The following is a 21,157-nucleotide window of genomic DNA, read 5'->3' on the forward strand; positions in this document are numbered from 1 at the left end:
CATCCCCAGTAGGGGGTGTGCAGGAGGCAGCTGATCGATGTTTCTAACTCTCTATCCCTTTCCCTTCCTCTCTGTAAAAATCAATAAAATATATTTAAATAAAGAAAGAAAGAATTATAAGTGACAAATCCAGAAAAATATCTAAGTAATGAATACCCAGACAACACTGTCAGAAAAAAATTATTGATATCAACATGAATGAAGAAAATGAAGTTTAGTGACTTTCCAAAGTCACACAGTATTAAAGCAGGATTCAAAAGCAAGTTTCCCAACTTGATTTCAAAGTCTTTCCATACAATGCTTTTTCTAGGAGAAATATTGGTAAGAATTGGATTATTTCATAATGACTATAATTTTATATCCAGCACAGAAATTGCCAAGCACTCACATTCCTGGGGTTTAATAAAACTGGAATATGACCCTTCTTCCTAACTGCCCTTTAAGATTTTCAGGGAAACTTCTGCTTCTGGTGGTGAGGTCAGGAGGACCTTAGTATGTGATTAAGATGAATGAATCTTATTAATGTTCAAGACTGCTTAACTAAATGAATGGGTCCTCTTGTAAGCAAAGTTGTCCTTTGGACTCCACAAAATACAAAATGAAGTTGCTCATGCACGTAAGACAAAAAACTTACACTTAAGTGGTAATAATCCTGGAACGTTACAATGACTGAAAACCTTGTACATACTAAGGCATGTTCACAACTTAAAACATATCCCAATACTTAGATCTAGTCAAGAGAACTTAAGTACTAGAGCTTGGGTTGGAGCTAGCAAGTTGGATTGAATGGTAGAGAGGATTTTATACTACCAGGTGGTTATATAGGGGCAGAGTAAGAAAAGAAAAGTATAAAAGGAACAAGTGAAAGAATAATCCACAGCAAATTAGGTTCTGAGATTTAGAAAAGAGCATGGTCAAATCTTTCCTTTGATACTTTGCCATTTTATCTAGAACCATAGAATCATCTACTAAGTCTATAGCAGAGAAGTCACAGAAATATGATTTGCTTCATAATAAACATTTTCAACATGTTTATCTCTTTTTCCTATTAATCTTATCTGTCACTCTATCTTTATGATAAAGTACTATACATTTTTAATTTCTGGGGGAATTTATAAACATATTCTATTTAAATACTAAAGATCTAATAAATCCAGAATATAATCCTAAAAGGGCATCTATTCCACACAACTATCACTTGTGAAATCTTTATTACAGAACCCCACTCACTATACTAACATTGGCTCCACCTAAAATAAATTAACCCAAATGTACAATTACAGCTGAAGAGATTTATTAGCTATCTATAAATTCAATAAAAAACTCAAATTAAATGGAATTGGGATAAAAAAACTATATTTTTCTAAATTACAGATTTTTAATTTTATTTTTTAGAAATAGCCACACACCTTACTAATCAGTAACCCCACTTTCACTCTCCATTGTTCCTCATATTTCAGTTTTAAGTTCTTTATGGAAACCCTTATAGTTTAAAAATGTTTCATATATTATCTCATTAACCCCTCCAAAAGAAGGTATTCTTATGTCCCTTTTATGTGAGGTTCTAAGATTCAGCTTGCATACCATACTTACTTAACAGCCTGAATTAAGAGATGTAACAGGTCTAAAACAGCATTCTTCTTAATTCACATTTTTGAGAACTTACTATAAAAGAGGTCTTCTACAAGATACATACTTTGAGTTGATGTTCCAGAAAAGGTGAAAAATAGTACACTATTCACTCATCGTCTATGAAATCCATTTCAAGATCAATCACATGAATTTTTCTCAAAGGATGGGATTAGTAAAACAAAATGTAACAGAACAGAGCAACAAAATTAGCCACACTCTGCTAAAGTTGTGTTTTGTTTTGTTTTGTTTTGGGAGGGTGTTATAATCTGGTGTTCTAACTAACTCTTAAAATGTTCCAGGATTATTACCGCTTATTGCCTCTGATCTAGAGGCAGAACCTAAATGAAAGTAAGATGTCATTCACAAAGACCTATAAAGAGGACCTAGATGCAAGATGAAATGAACTAGTGAACTCTACCTATAACTCACACAAATCATATTCCTTGAGCAAATACCAGGAAGCCACAAAAAATAGCAAGGAGGCCCTCACCGGTTTGGCTCAGTGGATAGAGCATCAACCTGCGGACTGAAGGGTCCCAGGTTCGATTCCGGTCAAGGGCATGTACCTTGGTTGCGGGCACATCCCCAGTAGGAGGTGTGCAGGAGGCAACTAATCGATGTTTCTCTCTCATCAATGTTTCTAACTCTCTATCCCTCTCTCTTCCTCTCTGTAAAAAAAAAAAAAAAAAAATCAATGAAATACATTTTTTTTAAAAAGAGAAAAAATATCAAGGAGGCAGTGGATTTCAAGAATTAAAAAAGCAGACTTTGATGTCACCAACCGTTCATGTTTTATTTCATTTTCATCATTTCAGTGACCTTGATCAAATTATTCTTTGCCTTGATTTTTTAACTATAAAATATGGACAATAATATTACCTTAGAGTTGTCATAAAATTAAATGAGTTACTATATGTAAAGCAATTATAACTTGCGGGCATATGGTTAGCATTCATGAGAATATCAGTTATTAAAATATTAGTTATTAAGGTTATAATTACCCTATTTGCTAAGTGTTATGAACACCCAGGAAAGAAGTTATATTTTATCTGGTACTTTAGAGACAAATTAGCAGTCAAAGGAGAATAACATCGCCCAGCCAGTGTTGCTCAGTGATTGAGCATCGACCCATGTACCAGGAGGTCACCGGGTTTGATTCCCGGTCAGGGCATATGCCCGGGTTGCAAGATTGATCTCCATCAGGGGGCAGCCGATAGATGTTGATGTTTCTCTCTCATCAATGCTTCTATCTCTCCCTCTCCCTTCCTCTCTCTAAAATCAATAAAAACATATTAAAAAAAAAAAGAATCCTCAGGACTTAAAAAAATAAGACAGTGACATCCAGAGAAAATAAATACTAGCAGGGCTTGAAAGCTGACATTAGACCTAGCACATCCTAAACCATTATAAAACCACTGTAGTTTTTAAAATATGGCACTGACATATATAATTAAATGAGAATTCCAGAAACAGACTAATGCACCTTTGGTCTAGCACTTTCATCACTGGAATGTATCTTTCCAAAATATAGAAATGCATACACAAAGATGAAAGTCAAAAAGAGTCTACGGCAGTATTATTTGTAAAGGCAGAACATTGAGCACAACCAAAACATTGTCTACAAATACTGGATAAAACCAGGAAAATCATGATATCTGACAAGGAAATCCTGCATAGTCATTAAGAAGATCTAACTATACATGTATTTATATGGGCAGTCTATGATGAGCTATTAATGTAAAAAGAAAGCTTCATAATATTTTTATCATGACCCCATTTTACACAAAACAAAATTTGTTTACAAAAATATGCATGGGGATATATATGTGAAAATGCAAAAAATGGGGCATGAAATATATACACTTAAAATCTGTACCTTGGGATAAAAAATAAGGGATATTTTCAATTCTGTTTTTCTTCTTCTACAGTTTACATTTACTACATATTTAATAAAAACAGAAAAAAAATGCAATCTCCCTTTAAGATTCCTCCCACATAAATGAATCAAAATAAGCAGAAAACACCAGTCACACTTTAGTATCATTGCTGCATATGTTAGAATAGGTTTGGTTTAAAAGATCTATCATCCCTATAATAGAATTAAAACTCATCTACCTCAGGTCTTATAGCAGCTCTTTTATTTCAGTGCCTGAATAACAACTGTGTCGGTTTTAAAATATTACCAGTTTATCTGAAATATATTTTTAAAACATGGAAACAAAACTAAAGAACACTGGAATAGTAATGCAAAAGAACTAAAACATTATTCATAGAGTTTATAGGTCCTGTATAATAGTATTTGTAGAAATGTACAAATCCAAAGACAGCTCACTTAATACTAATCTTAAGGACATTATGCTAAGTGAAATAAGGCAGTCACAAAAAGACAAATACTGTATGATTATACTTGTGCGAGGTATCTAAAAGTAGTCAAATTCATAGAAACAGAAAGAATATGGTTGCCAGGAGTTGTTTAATGGGTATAATGTTTCAGTTCTGCAAGAGAAAATGTTCTTAAGGTCTGTTGCACAACAATAGGAACTGTACATTTATATGGTTAAAATGGTAATTTTGTGTGTGTTGCTTATCACAATTAAGTTTTTTAATCATTAAAAAAATAAGAGGTATGAACCAAATTACATAAACCATTTAAAAATCACTAAACTATAAAGAAATCAGATAAAGCACTTGATCAAACTCTTTTCTAACTTCTGCATGGCAAATACAATTTAAAATATAACATGTAAGATTAAGAGTAAATATGATGCATATAAACTGAATCTATAAAGCATAAATCTTTATGAGATGATGTAAGGAAGGAAATTAGTTTCTCCCAATAACTTTGAAAATCTAGTATTAAGTGAATAATATTCACAGAAAATACAAATTAAAATGTTAACAAAATCAAATCTAACAGTGTGTTAAAAGAGTAATACCATACTAAGTACTTTAAACACATTAATATTAGGAAATTTACTACTACAATTAATTATATAAACAGACTTCATGGAAGAGGGGAAGAAATACCTCTTTCAATAAATCCCAAAAATACATTTGACAGAATTCATTATATATTTCTGATATAATGTCGTAAGCTAATAGAGATACTCTAAATTGGTACAAGCTATTTGCATTATACTTAATAGTGACACAACAGAACTCCCAATAAACAAAGGAAAAAAAAAGACAACCTCTACTACTACTTTTATTTAACATTTAGGGAGTGTTCAAAACTGATGCAATAAAAGAAAAACAAATACGAAAAAAACACACCCAGACTAAACTGGCTTAACATAAGAATTCAGTTTAGTGGACATATACTCAAGATCAATAGGTTCCTATACACCAACTATAACTAATTAAAGAGTGTAATGGAAGAAAATATGCCATTCAAAATAGCAATAAGGACTACAAAATAATCTAGAATAACCTTCACAAGAAATGTGTAAAAACTTTATAAAAACTATAAAAGTTCATTAAAGATAGATGAAGGGCCTGAAAAAAAAGAGGCATGCCATGTTTGCAGATACGTACCTATTTCTTCCCAAATTAATCCAAATTTTAATGTAATTCCAATCAAAATCTCAATGGACATATATTACAGCAATTTACAAAAGCTATCCAACAAACTAAATTTACAATATCCAAAGTCTTGACGAAGATGATCAATGAGGGAGAACTGCCTTTTAAGACATCAAAGCATGCTAACAAATTAGGTTGAACAGTATGAAATCACAGATATTTGGTAACTTTTGAGGCACAAAACAAAGCAATTTCAAAATGTTCTAATAACTAAATTGGTACAGACAGAGAAATAAACAAATGGCTGTTAGGAATGTGGGAATGTTAAAACATTGAAATTTCCCACCATCCACAAATCCCTTTCTAAGTGCTAAGAAACAGGGAAGATTCCACAAAGTATATAAAACTAATAAAGCTTGGCTCACTCCAGTTCAGTTTACCCAGTTACAGGCATAAAATGGAAGTGGAGAACTGAGGAAGAGAAGAGGCACTGGGGGGAAACGTTTCTTCCAACAATCCTGGAAAAGAAAGTATTTCTAACTTGAAACCTAAAAGCAGAGTAGAAACAAAGAACCAAGGGAAGAACATCCCAGAAAGAAAGTAAAAAGACCCCAAGTGAGAAAGTCTGCATGTTCTAAGAACAGAAAGGTCAGAAGGTGACTAAAAGATAGCAAATGAACTGAAAGGGATATAAAATGAGGATAGAACAGTAAGAAGGATCATCCATACAATGTCTTACAAACTAAGGACTCTGGGTTTTATTCTAAGAGCAGGAGAAGTCAAATAACGAGTAATAGTTCAGAAAGGTTAGCCTAGTTGCTGCATGAAAAATGAAATATGGAGAGAGAGAGAGAAGAGAGCTAGGGAAAATTAGGAGGCTACTATGATATCCAAGTAAGGTAATAGCCTGGACTAGGGCAAGGACAGCCAAGACGGAGAGAAGTGGGAAGCTTCAAGGTGAATTTTGGAGGTCTTATGTCCAATATCCTTTCTCTTCCCACTCCTGCACCTCACATTTTGGTAATAGAAAAATTCTTTCTTTGGGAAACCATCCCATGAGGCCCAGGTGGAAATACCTCTCCTAGACAGGGTGGGAAGATATGACCTAGACTAAATATGAGATGAGTTGGACTGACTTATTTTAAAGCCACAGGAATAAGTCTACAAGGAGCTGAGCAGAGCTGCTAAAGACAGGAAACACTGAAGCCATCACTCATTCATTCATAGGACTGCCAGGAGTCAGAGCCAACTCAACAGCATGGAACACGCAAAGCATCTTTTTCCTTAGTGACAGTGGCTGGTTCAGGAATGGATACATGAGCCAAGCCAGGCCAATAAGACTGTTTCATAAATGCAGAGTGATTTTTTTTCTTGTATTGTTAGCAAAAGCAAAGAACAAAACAAAACAAAAAACCCACACAATGTAATCCTAGAATTACATCAGCTTAAGACATTATCCCTCAATATCCACACTCCCCCTTTTCTTTCATTAAAACACTTCTCAAGCTCTGGCTGGGTATAATGGTCACATAGTAAAACAAAATCTTAGCTATGGACATATAACTAAGTTCTGGCCAGTGTAATATAACAAGAAGTGGTTTTTTCAATTTCTTGGTTAATTCCTTTAAAAGGAAGCTATCTGTGCTCACCTGTTTCTTATTTCACATGGGCTGGGTATTAGTTTGCGAGAACTGCCACACAAAATACCTCAGGATAAGTGGCTTAAACAACAGAAATTTATTCTCATAGTTCCTGAGGTTAGAAGTCCAAGATCAAGATGTCACCAGGCTTGGTTTCTTCTGAGGACTCTCCTTTTGGCTTGCAGATTACCACCTTCTCAATATGTTCTTCACATGGCCTCGACTCTTATGTCCAAATTTCCTCTTATAAAGACACCTGTCGAATTGGATTAAGGCCCCACCCACATCACCTGATTTAACCTTAATTACCTTTCAAACACTCTATCTCAATATTCAGTCACATTCTGAGATACCAGGGGTTAGGGCTTCAACCTGAATTTTGAGGTAAGACAATTTGGCCCATAATAGGCTGAAAAATAGATGTGATACTGGTGAGTCACATAAGACCTTGTAGATGAAGATAACACCCTGAGGCAGAACTGTCCAAAAAGATTTCTGTGATGACAATATTCTATATCTGCACTGTCCGATATGGCAAACACTAGCCACATGTGACTATTTCATTAAAAATAAATAAAATTAAAAATCCAGACCCTCAGTTGTACTAGCCACATTTCAAGAGCTCAATAGCCATATGTGGCTAATGGCTACCACATTGGACAGTACAAGTTAAGGGGTGATGTAACAAAACAGTAGAATCTTAGATCTACATGTGACCTGAGGACTATACCCCAGAGCAGTGGTCGGCAAACTGCGGCTCGGGAGCCACATGCGGCTCTTTAGCCCCTTGAGTGTGCCTCTTCCACAAAATACCACGTGCGGGCGTGCACGTACAGTGCGACTGAAACTTCGTGGCCACACTCAAGGGGCCAAAGAGCCGCATGTAGCTCACGAGCTGCAGTTTGCCGAGCACTGGGCTAAACCAAGAAGAAAGGAGAATAGCAGCCATTTTGTAAATATCTTCTCTCAGTTAATCAAATACTAATCTAGGTGCTAGTGTGGGGTTGATTTTGCAGATGTAATTAAAGTCTCTAATCAGTTGACCTTAACCTAGGGCTGTGGTCGGGAAATAGAGGCTCATGAGCCACATGCAGCTCTTTGGCCCCTTGAGTGTGGCTCTTCCTAAGCCTTAGGAGTACCCTAATTAAGTTAATAACAATGTACCTACCTATATAGTTTAAGTTTAAAAAATTTGGCTCTCGAAAGAAATTTCAATCGTTGTACTGTTGATATTTGGCTCTGTTGACTAATGAGTTTGCCGACCACTGAACTAGGGTGATCATCCTTAGTGAGTTTCACCAAGTTCAACTCTTAAAGCGAATGGGTTATTCCTAGTAAATCATACTCCAAATAGCAGCTGAGTCTACAACTGCTCTCACTTCCTGGATCTTCCTTTCCTGACTATGGAGAACAGCATGTGACCATCAGTTCCAACTTGACTGAGATCTTCCCTTCCTGCTTTACAAATTTTGGACCTGTTTAGTCAGTCCTCAGAACCATGTAAGCCAATTCCTTTTAATAAATCTCTTAATACATATCTATCTAACTATCTTACCTAATAAAGAGGGAATATGCAAATTGACCACCATGCCATACTGGTCAAGACGGCTGCGCCCACAGCAGAGGCCGAGTTCCCATGAGTCTTAACCAGCCATCAGCAGGGACCTGAGGCTGCATGGCGCTGGGCCGGGGCAGGGGATCTAAGGCTGTGCCCTGGTGGGGCTTGACAGGGGACCTCAGGCCACGCCCCGCACTCCAGCGCCAGGCTGGGGACCTCAGGCCATGCCCCCGCCCCAGTGCTAGGCTGAGGGACCTCAGGCCGTGCCGGGGGACCTGAGCTGGCAGGGCTTAACAAGGACCTCAGGGCATGCCCCATACCCAGGCCCGGGTGACCTCAGGCCCCCCCCACCCAAAACTGAGCGGGGGGATCTGAGTCTGCACCCGTTGCCTAGCAATGTTTAATTGGGGCCCTGAGGCTGCGCCCCCCAACCCTGTGGGGCCTGACGGGAGCCCTGAGGCTGCGTCCCCCACCCAGCGGAGCTTGACAAGGGTGGGCTGGCCGGGTTTGGATCTCATCCGATGCTGGGTCTGGGTCTCACACGATTTTAGGCACCATGGATGTGCAGGGACTTGATTCTGGGTCCCACAGCACACCCCAGACTGACAGGAAGAAGGTTTTCATATACATTTTACTAATTTTCTTTCATCTCTGACACTTCTATTATAAAGGGCAAATAGCAATATTAAAATATTTCCTCGAATTAATCCCCTTTTAATGTGCACGAATTTTGTGCATTGGGCCACTAGTCTTACTATAAACCTCCTTCTTCTTGTTCTGCTTCTTTCAATACATCCTAACTGATACAACTATTCAAGCCTATTATTTCAGATACTCTCAAGGTAGCCAGGTAATAGAAAGAGATTGCGAGAGAAACAGTCCTAGCACAGAGACTAGTAAGAGAGAATGAAATTTTCAAAAATTATGACAAAAAGATATTGCTATAGTTATTGTCACATGGTACAGACAGTAGAAATCTATGAAGCGTTTGAAATTGTTTACCAACAAACTGTATTACTGGTTATGAAAACCTGTGATTAAATTTTAACCCTGCAGCCCCTAAATCTATACTGAATGGTAGAAAGCTACAAAAGTTGTCCAATTCTTAGGAATGTCGTATTCTTAAATGCCTACTACTGCAAATGTGGTAAAAGAAGATAACAGCCCTAGCTGGTGTAGCTCAGTGGATAGTGCATCGGCCTGCAGACTGAAGGGTCCCAGGTTTGAGTCCAGTCAACTGCACATGCCTGAGTTGTGGGCTCAATCCCCAGTGGAGGGGTGTGCAGGAAGCAGCCAATCAATGATTCTTATCATTGATGTTTCTATCTCTCCCTTCCTCTCTGAAATCAATCTACACTAATAAAAGAGCAATATGCAAATTGGTGTCACTCCACTACGCCCACCAGCCAATCAGGGTGAGTATGCAAATTAACCAAACATATGCAAGCACAGAGCGAAAACTGAAGGCTCTGCCCGAGCAAAGACTGAAGACGACTGAAGACTAAAGACGACTGAAGACTGAAGAGGCTTGGCTTCTCCACTGTGGCCGGAGCAGAGAAGCCTCAAGGCTTGCCTTCTCTGCTGTGGTCAGAGAGGAGAAGCCTCGAGGCTTGGCTTCTCTGCTGCGGCTGGAGCAAAGGCCTGGGTTCCGGGTGCTGGAGGAAAAACGGTGCTGGCAGCCAGGGGAAGGAAGGCCTATTGCATGAATTTCTTCATGCAACGGGCCTCTAATAAAAATATATTAAAAAAAGGGGTGGGGGGTGGGGGGGGAGAAGATAACAAACAAGGAAGAATCACCTAAGAACAAAGCCAAGGCCACACATAATAATCAAAAGGGCAATCCCCCCCATAAAGCAAAATCAGAGTTTAACCAAGTAACTTACACAGTTGCCATGGCAAAGTATTCTGCCCAGATGGATTTCATTACTAATATGAACCATGACTGCTGTCTACTTTCTATTCTTCCCTTCTCCAAAGAAGCTTTTATTAACATTACCTTATTCCTATTCACCACTCTACAATGGATTGGGCAAAAGAGAGAGATACGCTGTTTATTATTTTACAGACTACGCACTGAATTAGAAGGAAAAGCATTATGTAGAGATTATTCACTTTGAGCTATATGAGTAACTGGATGGGACTCTGGATTGATTCTCTTGAGAAAGGAAGAGGATTGTGTTGCAAGGAAGGACTGTACAAATATTGGGTGGCCAGTGGTTCAGCTTGGTACTCAAAAAGTAAGGTTTATACTGGAGATATTCACTTGAGTTACCAGCAAATGCATCTATAAAGGCAAGACTAGATAAAATCACCTAAAAAGTCAGCCCAGATACAAGATGGAAAAGGCCCAAGACTCAGCAAGGAGTTACTAAATACACAAAGGATATACAGTGAAGGAGTAGAAGGAAGCAAGAAGTCCAACAAAAAGCAACCAGCAACACAGAAACAGGAGAGGGTGATATTAAAAAAGCAAAGAGAGTAGCACTTTTTAAGAGGCAAAAACGAATTTACAAGGTCAAATGCTACTGAAAAGAGTAAATAAGAAGTGAACACAATAGTTATATCCAAAAAGAAATCCATGTATCTTTGGAAAATATTTTTTTCTTCTTGAAAATTATTTATTTATTTATTGTTTAAGGTATTACAAATAGTAGTTCATATGTCTCCTTTTTTCCCCCATTGCCCCCCCCCCGCCTCTCCTACTCTCCTCTCCCCCAAGCATTTGGCCTCACTCCCCCCTCCCCCAAAGTGTCTTGTGTCTATTGGTTGTGCTTATATGCATGCATACAAGTCCTTGGGTTGATCTCTTACCCTCCCAATCCTCCACTACCTTCCCCCTGTAATTTGACAGTCTGTTTGACGCTTCTTTGCCTCTATTTTTGTTCAACAGTTAAGTTTTCTTTAAAAATATTGGGGTAGCCTGGCTGGCATGGCTCAGTGGTCATGGCTCGATTCCCCATCAGGGCACATGCCCGGGGTGGAGGGCTCTATCCCCAGAGGCAGCCAATCAATGATACTCTCTCTTCATTGGTCTTTTTATTTCTCTCTCCCTCTTCCTTCCTCTCCGAAATCAATAAAAAAAATTAAAATACTGGGGTAAAGGTCTCCAGAAGTCATCAAATAATAATTCATTTTATTATACAAAAACATTTTTCTACATCATGAAAAATACTGAAAATAGAGAATATATGTAACAAATGGAACTGTGAAGAATATCCATAAATATAAATAACACCAACAAATCACTAAGAAAAAGGCACTAATAGAATAAGGATAAAACAGTCAATTTTCAAAAGAAAGCAAAATGAAAAAAAAACACATGAAAATTTACTCAATGTCAATAGTAATCAGAAAATTGAAAACCAAAACAATACACTATCTTTAAAAGATTTAAAAAACTAAGATGACTGACCATTTCCAACAGCATTCTTATACACTTTTGATGAAAGTAAAACTTGGGAGTATTCCTCAAATTTAACATGTGCATAACTCTGGTCCAGAAGTTCCATTTCCAGGAATCCATCCCAAAGAAATGTTTTTATACTAAAAAATAATGTAAAAGGATGTTCAAAATTCAGCTTACATGTGCAAAACAATGTACTGAAAAATACAACAACACATACATGTCTATCAACATAAAAGATCAAGCCCTAGCCAGCACTGCTCATTGTTAAGAGTGTCCGCCCTAAGGGTGAAGGGTTTGATTCCAGGTCAAGGGCATGTACTTGGGTTGCAGGTCTGATTCCCCCAATATGCAATGTGTCTTTCTCACTTTGTTCTCCCCCCCACCGCCCGCCTCTTTCCATCCCTCCCACTCTCCCTAAAAACCAATGGAAAAAATATCCTTGGGTAGGATTAACCAAAAAAAAAAAAGTCAAGTATATTATGCACATTCATACTACGGAACATTCATAATAAGTGAGAATGAGGCAAATCCTTATGTACTCTCTTATATACACACACACACTCACTCTTCCACCAAGAAAGCAGAACATTTGATATACACCTACCTGTTATTAGCATTTACCCTGAGAGTGGGAGAAAATCTTTATGTATTAGAAGACTGTTTTTTAGAAGTTAAAAGCATTCATTAGTTTTTATAGTTAAATAAATATATAATAATTATCTAAAGGTTCATCTCTTCAACTGACATATTTGGGGAATGCTCATCAATGAAATTCTTAGACAAAATTTCTTTGTTAATCCTCACTCAAGGATATTTTTTCCACTGATTTTTAGAGAGCGAAACATCAGTGTGAGACACATTGATTAGTTGCCTTCCACACATACCTGACTGGAGCCAGGGATCAAGCCTGCAACTGAGGTACCTGCCCTTGACCAGAATCAAACCCGGGACCCTTCAGTCTAAGGGCCAACATTCTAATCACGAGCCAAACTGGCTAAGGCAGCAGACAAAATTTCTAAGTGACAGTTCTGCTCTGTGTGATAATTTGATTAATACACCACCAAGAAAAAAGAAAAGAATTACAAACAATGATTAATTCTGGATAATAGGATTATAAGATGATTTTTGTATTCTTTAGATCATTTATATCTTGTCAAATTTCCATAAATATGTATGCATAGTTTCTACAAATATGTATGTTTAACATTTGATTAATATTTAATAGGAACACTGTATATAGAAATCTCATTTAAAACCTATTTAACATTGTACCCTACCACTGTCCTTTAACTCAATTTCTCACATTTTAACACATCTCTACCTGCAGCAACCATAAGTATACTAATATAGCTACCTCTTTTCTTACTACAAAATCTTCAGGTAAAAATTAGATAATTCTTTGGTGTAATTTAGTTGTCAAGAACACTCGAATATATCACATACAGACCTCATCTTAAAAAAAATACCAAAAATTATTGAGTATTCTAAAAGATATTCATAAAAGATGTAAAATGTACCCTACCAGTATTCTAAAACAGAAACAAAACAATCCCTATGAGACCAATTATAAAAACAAAGTTACACTGAAAACTAACATAGACTCCTAAGTAATTATACAGGTTTAAAGTCATCTTCATAGTTTTAAATTTTTATCGTGTTATCTCAACAAGACTTAAATTTTATAAAGCTAGGAATACTGTCCCATTTTCCTCAAATCCCTCATAATCCAAAGTGATTTTTCTGGGTCTGAATAATGCTTCTTTAAAAAATTTACTTAAAAAAGTATACTAATAGTGGCACTTATCTTCTAAAAATCATTAAAAAAAAACCAGAATTCCATCACTGTCCTAAATTTTTATGTGTATAAGTTTAAAAGTTTTACTAACTGCAGTATGTATAAAATCATTTAACTCAATACATACAGCTATAATTTTAAATATAACTAACTTTTTCAAATTCACTGACAGGGAAATGACTGAGATTATGAACAGCCACACATAAGAAATAATCAATATTTATATTTGCCAAATAAAAGAATTAACTCCTATATTGCATCTCGCACTAGTAAAGGCTATATAATCTGAGACTTTGCAACAGAACTATTTTGTTATTAAGTTGGAATAACAAATAAGAGGGAAACATCGCTTAGAGAAGGAAGGAGATAATAATGGGGTCAATGACTGAACTGGAAATAGACCTGATGTAACACAAACGAGACGACTTCCTTTTCTTCTCAGGTTTCATATTTAGGGTGATAGGAAAGAAGAAAAGGAAAATAGTACACCCTGTTATTTACTCCAAATTCAAAACTGATTAAACCAATTTTTCCAAAGATCTGAACATTTTTCCATCAAAGGTTCTTTAGTTAAAAGACAACCCATGCCCTGGCCGGTATGGCTAAGCAGTTAAAGAGCATCAGTTGGACGCACCATATACCTGAGTTGCAGGTTTGATTTCCTTATGCAGGAGGCAACCATTTGATGTGTGTCTCTCACATCAATGCTCTTTCTCTTCCCCTCCCTCCTTTCCACTCTCTCTGAAAATACATACATACATATATACATACATACATACATACATACATAAATAAAATATCCTCAGGAGAGCATTAACAACAAAAAAAGAATATATGAGGAAAAACCCAGACCAAGAATTAATTTTAGAAGTTTTTATTTTTTAATTTATCTTTCTTCTCTGTTCTTTCTTTTTATTTTGGAGGGCGCAAGAGGGAAAAAAAAGAATTAGATAGAATTAGATTAGACCCAATGACAGCCTAGAAAGGGGATATGCCCTGGTAGAGATGCATAGCTATAGACAAGTTTCATAAAATGTCAGGTCTAGTCTACACTTTCAAATTCTCTCAAAAAATGAGAAATGAGGAGTTCACTTAATTTCAAAACTGAAATATTCACTATCTAATACACCTCATATTTTTCTCCATGTTATATGGTTCCGTTTGAGTAACTGGTTAATTTGAACATTAATTACCCAGCAATCTATATATATAAATGCCTAAGCGACCGGAATGACCAGTCGCTATGATGCACACTGACCACCAGGGGGCAGACCCTCGCAGGAACTGCCCCCTCGTGGTCAGTGCACTCCCACAGCCAACCTCCCCCAGCTGGCCAACCTCCCATGGTCCCTCCCCTCAGCCCCTGGGCTGGTACGGGGAACTGGCACCACAGCGGCAAGGGAAGGGGGGGCAGGGAACTGTGCGGTGGTGGGGCACTGATGATGGCGGGGCACTGACGATGGCGGCATCAGCATCCAGCGTCTGTTCCTTCCGCACCCGGCCCCGTGACCGTCGCCTCCTCTCTGACCCAGCCCTGATTGGCCTGGCCCCCGATCGGTCCTGATCACCAGCCAGGCCTAGGGACCCCACCCATGCATGAATTTCGTGCACCCGGCCTCTAATAAGAACATAATTAAGTATAACCTGTAATTCTCCTTGTTCATGTTTTCCATCCCTAAACCTACAATCATTTGTAAACTATCTCTCTCTAGAAGTTCCCTAGTTTTAGTGATCATTTCATGGAACATGGTAAAACATTATATATATATATGTTTTATATAGCTATATCACCACATTATTTAAATAAAGATTACGATTTCTATTATCTCCAATATCTTATATAATCTTATTCAATATTATGCTTAACTTCCCTGGAAAAAGCATGCTTTATTCCAGACCATTTATCCAAAAAGGAGTATTTTTTTACCAGGACTCAAAAAACCTATTTAACGTTTTCAATTTATTCCCAACCATCTTGTTATTCCCATAACCACAATTCAGTATGATCTATCTGCGCAACTGGAGAGAGATTGCATCATATATCAAACTTGTTTCATAAAGAAACTAAATAATACTGGCTCCAAAAAATATTCCGTAAGTATTGTGATCATCTCATTTTTTTCTACCTGATCCTCTTTTATTTATAGTTTCATCCAGAAATTTAAAATAACTCTCTAACAGACCAGGTAATGTTTATGAATTCTGTAAGATGACAGAAAGCAACCTCAGTTTTGCTTTCAATAATTATTCCTATATTAATTTCGAATTTTATAGCATTCTTGGTGAAAATAAAATCCAACATGTTGCTTTCAATAATTAAAATCCCAAATTATACATCAGGATAAATGATAATTATACTGTTCCACAATTCCACTTCCCCTCATGATTGTATAAGAAGACTTAATAAAAAAAAAAAGTTAAGAAATTTAACACCATAAGTCAGGAAGGGTATTTTATTTCTGGATGACAAGTGGATAAATGTATAACTCTATCAGATAGGAAAGGTTCCAGGGAATAGAAGGGTATTCATATATACCCATCACCTTCAATTCCCTAATGACTTGTTTTTTCCAAAAGGTGAAAGTTGAAAGTTGTTGTTAGTCAGCCTAGGCATAGTTTACCAAGGATAATGGTGCCCTCTATTGGTCCTAACAAAAACGTAAGTGGTATCAGCAGGTATTACTTCATATACCATTATAAAGTAAAATTCTTTTTCATCTACAGTCAAGTTAAAAAATTATAAGGACGTTCACTACATCCACATTCTCTAACACACTAAGTTATTTTTATAAAAATGCAGAATACTGGTATAAGTGCAAATACATTGCCTCAAGGACCTTAAAAAAAATCAATCTCCTAGTCAACTGGATGCCAGTAGAAGCAGTCTAATGAATAATCTAGTGAATTTCTGGGAGCCACATTATGCTGATTTGATTATTATTCAACAATGAAAATTTTTACAATACTCCAATGAGGTTGATGAGGTTTGACGATGACTAGAGTAAATTGAGTAGAGTCCAATTAAAACATCTGACAGAAGTCCACCATAAATAGCTGCAACCAAGTTTGGATACCTTAAGACTTGAGGTCCTAGCCCTAACCGGTTTGGCTCAGTGGATAGAGCGTTGGCCTGCAGACTGAAAGTTCCCAGGTTCGATTCCGGCCAAGGGCATGTACCTTGGTTGCAGGCACATCCCCAGTAGGAGGTGTGTAGGAGGCAACTGATCGATGGTTCTCTCTCATTGATGTTTCTAACTCTCTATCCCTCTCTTTTCTCTCTGTGAAAAATCAATAAAATAAAGTAAAAAAGGACTGAGGTCCTGAATAATGAATCAAATATGATGGCACCTATTTCATAGGGTTATGGTGAAAATGAAATGAGAATACATGAAAGCTGTATTAACTCATTTAAATCTCATAGCAATGCAGTAAAACAGGATCTACTATTATTGCCATTTACATACAATAAAAACTAGGGGGAGAGAGTTTAAGTAAATTTGCCCAAGATCTAGGTGTATGGATAAAGGATTTGAATACAAGCTCCAGGGCATGCTCTTAACCATTATGTTAGACTTGACACACAATAGGCACTGAATAAGTAATAATTTTTATTATGTTTTTTAAACATATATATATATATATCTAGGTGGCTTAAAGTATTTATCAGAAATTCAATAATCAATGTCTATTAGTTTAACTGGCTTTCCCCCTAATACCTGTGGAAATCCAAACTCCAACTATTTGGAAGCCCTTGGATCCAAGAAAGAAAGAACACTATTCTTTCTCCTGGCTTCCTAAATGAATTCATGGAAAATGTTTATTGAGTATTGTGCTTAAACAGAATAGGAGACAAGATAATTATGACATAACTAATGCTTCAAAGAGCTTAACATCTAGTTTACAAATACTGCTTCTTCAATTAAGATGACAATGGGAAACAAGTAAGCCTCTCAACCCTACCTCTTTCATGTCAATAAAGATTTTCCAAAATACTTTGAAAAGTAAGTCAGTACTAATTTATTTACTGCTTTCCCTTGTCTAAAATGTCTTCACTAGGTTTGTTCCTTAAATTTAAAGCCTTAAGTTATCTATAAAAATATATGGAATTCTGATCAACTTCTGCTGCATTTACATTTTAGGCACACAAAACTGTTACATTTGTACATGAGTCCTACTTTTAAAAAAATATGTTTTTTTTAATTTATTTCAGAGAGGAAGGGAGGGAGAGAGAAATGGAAACATCAATAATGAGAGAGAATCATTGATCAGCCCTCCTGCATGCCTCCTCCTGGGGATCAAGCCTGCAACCCCTGACTGGGAATCAGACCATGACCTCCTGGTTCATAGGTCAACATTCATCCACTGAGCAATATCAGCAGTGCCATGAGTCCTACTTTTAACAGAAAAATTTTCCTGTTTGAATTCTGCTTTAGCAAACACTGATGCAATTCAATTACATTTTAAAATGCATTAGTAGAATGCAATGTTATGTTTTAAAAATATGTTTTTAATGATTTCAGAGAGAGGAAGGGAGAGGGAGAGAGAGGTAGAAATAGAAACATCAATGATGAGAGAGAATCATTGACTGGCTGCCTCCTGCAAACCTCCTACTGGGGATGGAGCATGCAACCCTGGCAGGTATCCTGATGGGGATTGGTATGTGACCTTCTGGTTCATAGATCGATGCTCAACCACTGAGCATACCAGCTGGGCAAATGCAATGTTATTTCTGAAATGGACTATCAACACTTGCAATTTCAACATGTTTCTCTTTGTAATATTAGAGTTAGTAATTTAACTTAGTCTACTAATTTGAAAAGAAGTGCATCACAGCAATATAGAAAATAGAAATGTCTTTCTTAACATAAAAGCTGTTAGGAAAGACATTTCTATTTTCCATATTGGTCAGTTACCCACTGAGAGACAAGATAATTATACATTTTTCCATTTTTGACCTAAGGTTTTGTGTCAAATGGGGAGGGAAGAGGAAGAACTCTTGGTCTTATGTTTTTGTTTCCAGATATATCCAAAGTGACACCAATTATCTAAAACATGATTATTCTATTCTGAAATGCTGAACAGAAAATCCCATTTCAATAACCTGTTTTTACATTTAATAAGAATTAGATTCTTTTTCTTCAACACTCAAATAAAGCTGTTTCAATTACATTGCCTTTCCTTCCAACTTTTCCTCTTTCAGCAGAAAGAATATCCAGCCAGCATTTCTTTATAGCAAATGTACAGGTAGTTATGCTATCCTCCACCTTTTCAGATTAAATACCCCCAAACCTTAACTTTTTATATTCCTCTTTAACCTTGTGATGATTTTTAATGGAACGATAATCTCAAGAATCATGTCATCCACATTTTTCACTATATAGCTAATGATATAATGAATTAGAAAACGGACTTAAATACAAGTATTAGCCACAAAATTTCCTAGCACTAGAAATTTAAACTTCTGTCGATGTCAATAAAATGGTAGTGAAGTGAAAAACATTAAACAAGTGATCCATTTATAACATATAGACCATGAGGTTTATTTATTTCTTTATTTAGGTCAAGGATGAAGGCAGTTGTAGACATACTGTGTACTCCTGTTTGCTTATCCCTCATCATGTATCTATATAGATTATTTTTAATGGTTGCACTTTCTTACACTTATCTTTTGACTTGCTGTCATAACAAATGGCAAACCCACAATACAGAACAAAGTAAATTAAAAATAAACACTCCCCTAGTTGATCAAATTCAACATATACCATTCCTGGTTGTTGTTTTTTAAAGGAAAACCTACCTAACTCACAAAATAAGCACATCTACAAACTTAAGACTTTTCTACATGATGTTAAGAGATAACTCAAAGTTTTGCTTATCAGACCAAAATCCAATGGACTAAACTACCTAGATAAGTGAAGTTTGCAGCGTAATAATCCAGTAAGTAATGCATTCAATTTGACAGTGAGTTCCAAACCAGAACTTGATATTTTGTTAGAGAATTTAAAATCTTAACATTGATATTTTACCCACAATTACATGATTGTGTTACCATGCAATTCACTGCCTATTTTTTGAAAGAGGTCAGGAAGGGAATACAAAGAATTAAGTTGTCAAAAAGTGTACTGGTCTGAACTATTAGAAAACTCTGATTTGTACTTTTGCTACTACTCACCACAATCAGTTTCCTCTAAGCCTTGTTTTCTTAATCAATAAAACAAAAGAGTTGGACTAGATTTCTCTAAAATGTTTCTCGTCTGTGAAGAACCATGCAACTGAAAGTTCTACCTACTATAATAGATTTTATTGAAAACAGGATCCCATCACATCCCTCTCTTCAATGTTTCAAATGTAGCCTGAACAACAACTATCCTGAAACATCCAACTAGGTCAATACAGTATCTATCAATACAAATCAATCCACAGAATTCAACAGGTTAGTGGAATAGCTGGAAATGTCCATCTCTTTGGTACACATACTTGAACTATTACATCCCTGCTTATATATAACGTCATCCTGTCTGAGGTAAAAGAGAAACTGGTCTTCTACTAAAAGACAAGTCTCAAGCTCTTTAAAGGGTATTTCCTCTATTTGAACAGAATCCAAGATTCAATAATGCAATGTTCAAAAAAAAAACAACAGCCTTGCACCAAGTTAAGCTCTATGTTTGTAAAAGAGAATAAATGGCAAGTCGTACTTCTAGACAATTCAGTTCTCTCATAACTAATTTTATAACCAGCCTTTAAAGCTGTTTTCCTTCAGCTGCCTTAAGTTACAACTTCTTTACCCATTATCAAAATTCCCTAGCTTCCTTTTCAGAGAGTGCACAAGAGAGTGACAAAAAAAGGGCAAAACACCCCCAAAAAACAACAACAACAACCCTGCTAACTAGTAAGGCTAACCCTTAAGCTTGTCGTCAGCATGGTATGCTTTACTGAACTTTTTGGGGGGTTCCACGGCCTCCTGTGAAGAACGAGGTCCTGCACCGCCGCCTGTCTGTGGACCCAGGAAAAATTACAAACAGTTATGAAACCAGATCACTAGGACAAACCAAGAGGCCTTCCTCGTCCAACTCACCACAACCCAGCCCGGCTCCAAGCAGGCACCTGAGTTGCCCCACAGCACCTGGAAGACATGACCTAACCTAATTCTCCCTCACTAAGGAAGCACCTGGAGAGGTCATGTGAACGTCCGTGAGAGGATCAAACGCACTTCTCATCCTCTGCATTGCATAAAAATGTATATGGCTAGAAGACCAGTTCATGCAAAAATCCTTGAAACAGGGAGGAAGTGAAGGTTACTTCGGCAGCCACGATTATGAGAAAAACCTGCAGCAGAACAATACGGAAAAGTACGGCTGCTCACGTGTCTCTCACACACAAACACAACTCTAAATCCATGACCACCTTACCTCCCCCCCAAACTGCTCCTCGAACCGCACAACTGGGAGAAATTTACCAACTTCCAGTCGTTCCCCAGGAGACTCGACGATCCATCGTCTTCCTCCCGCCCCCACCCCGCCGGGTGCTGCCAATGGGGAATCTAACCCGTTCCCCCCTCCCGGGTAGCGCACTGTTCTCTAACTCCATGGACTCGGCGGTGCTCC

The 21,157-nt window shown here is 37.0% G+C and overlaps 1 protein-coding gene across 3 annotated transcripts in view; it reads right to left on the reverse strand.

Annotated features, from left to right (window-relative positions):
- Window positions 1–11,922, reverse strand: part of ANKRD17 (ankyrin repeat domain 17) — a 170,723-nt gene extending 158,801 nt beyond the window's left edge. For 2 of the 3 annotated variants that reach the window (XM_015567935.1, XM_015567934.1), the window contains exon 1: window positions 11,765–11,922. In XM_015567935.1, coding sequence (XP_015423421.1) covers window positions 11,765–11,875 — 111 coding nt within the window. In that variant the 5' untranslated portion in view covers window positions 11,876–11,922. The remainder of the gene's footprint in view (window positions 1–11,764) is intronic. The other variant, XM_015567938.1, reaches the window with a different exon arrangement.
- Between the last annotated feature and the right edge of the window lie 9,235 nt (window positions 11,923–21,157).

Source organism: Myotis davidii, unplaced genomic scaffold, assembly GCF_000327345.1.
Source record: "Myotis davidii unplaced genomic scaffold, ASM32734v1 scaffold284, whole genome shotgun sequence".
Classification (NCBI taxonomy): domain Eukaryota; kingdom Metazoa; phylum Chordata; class Mammalia; order Chiroptera; family Vespertilionidae; genus Myotis; species Myotis davidii.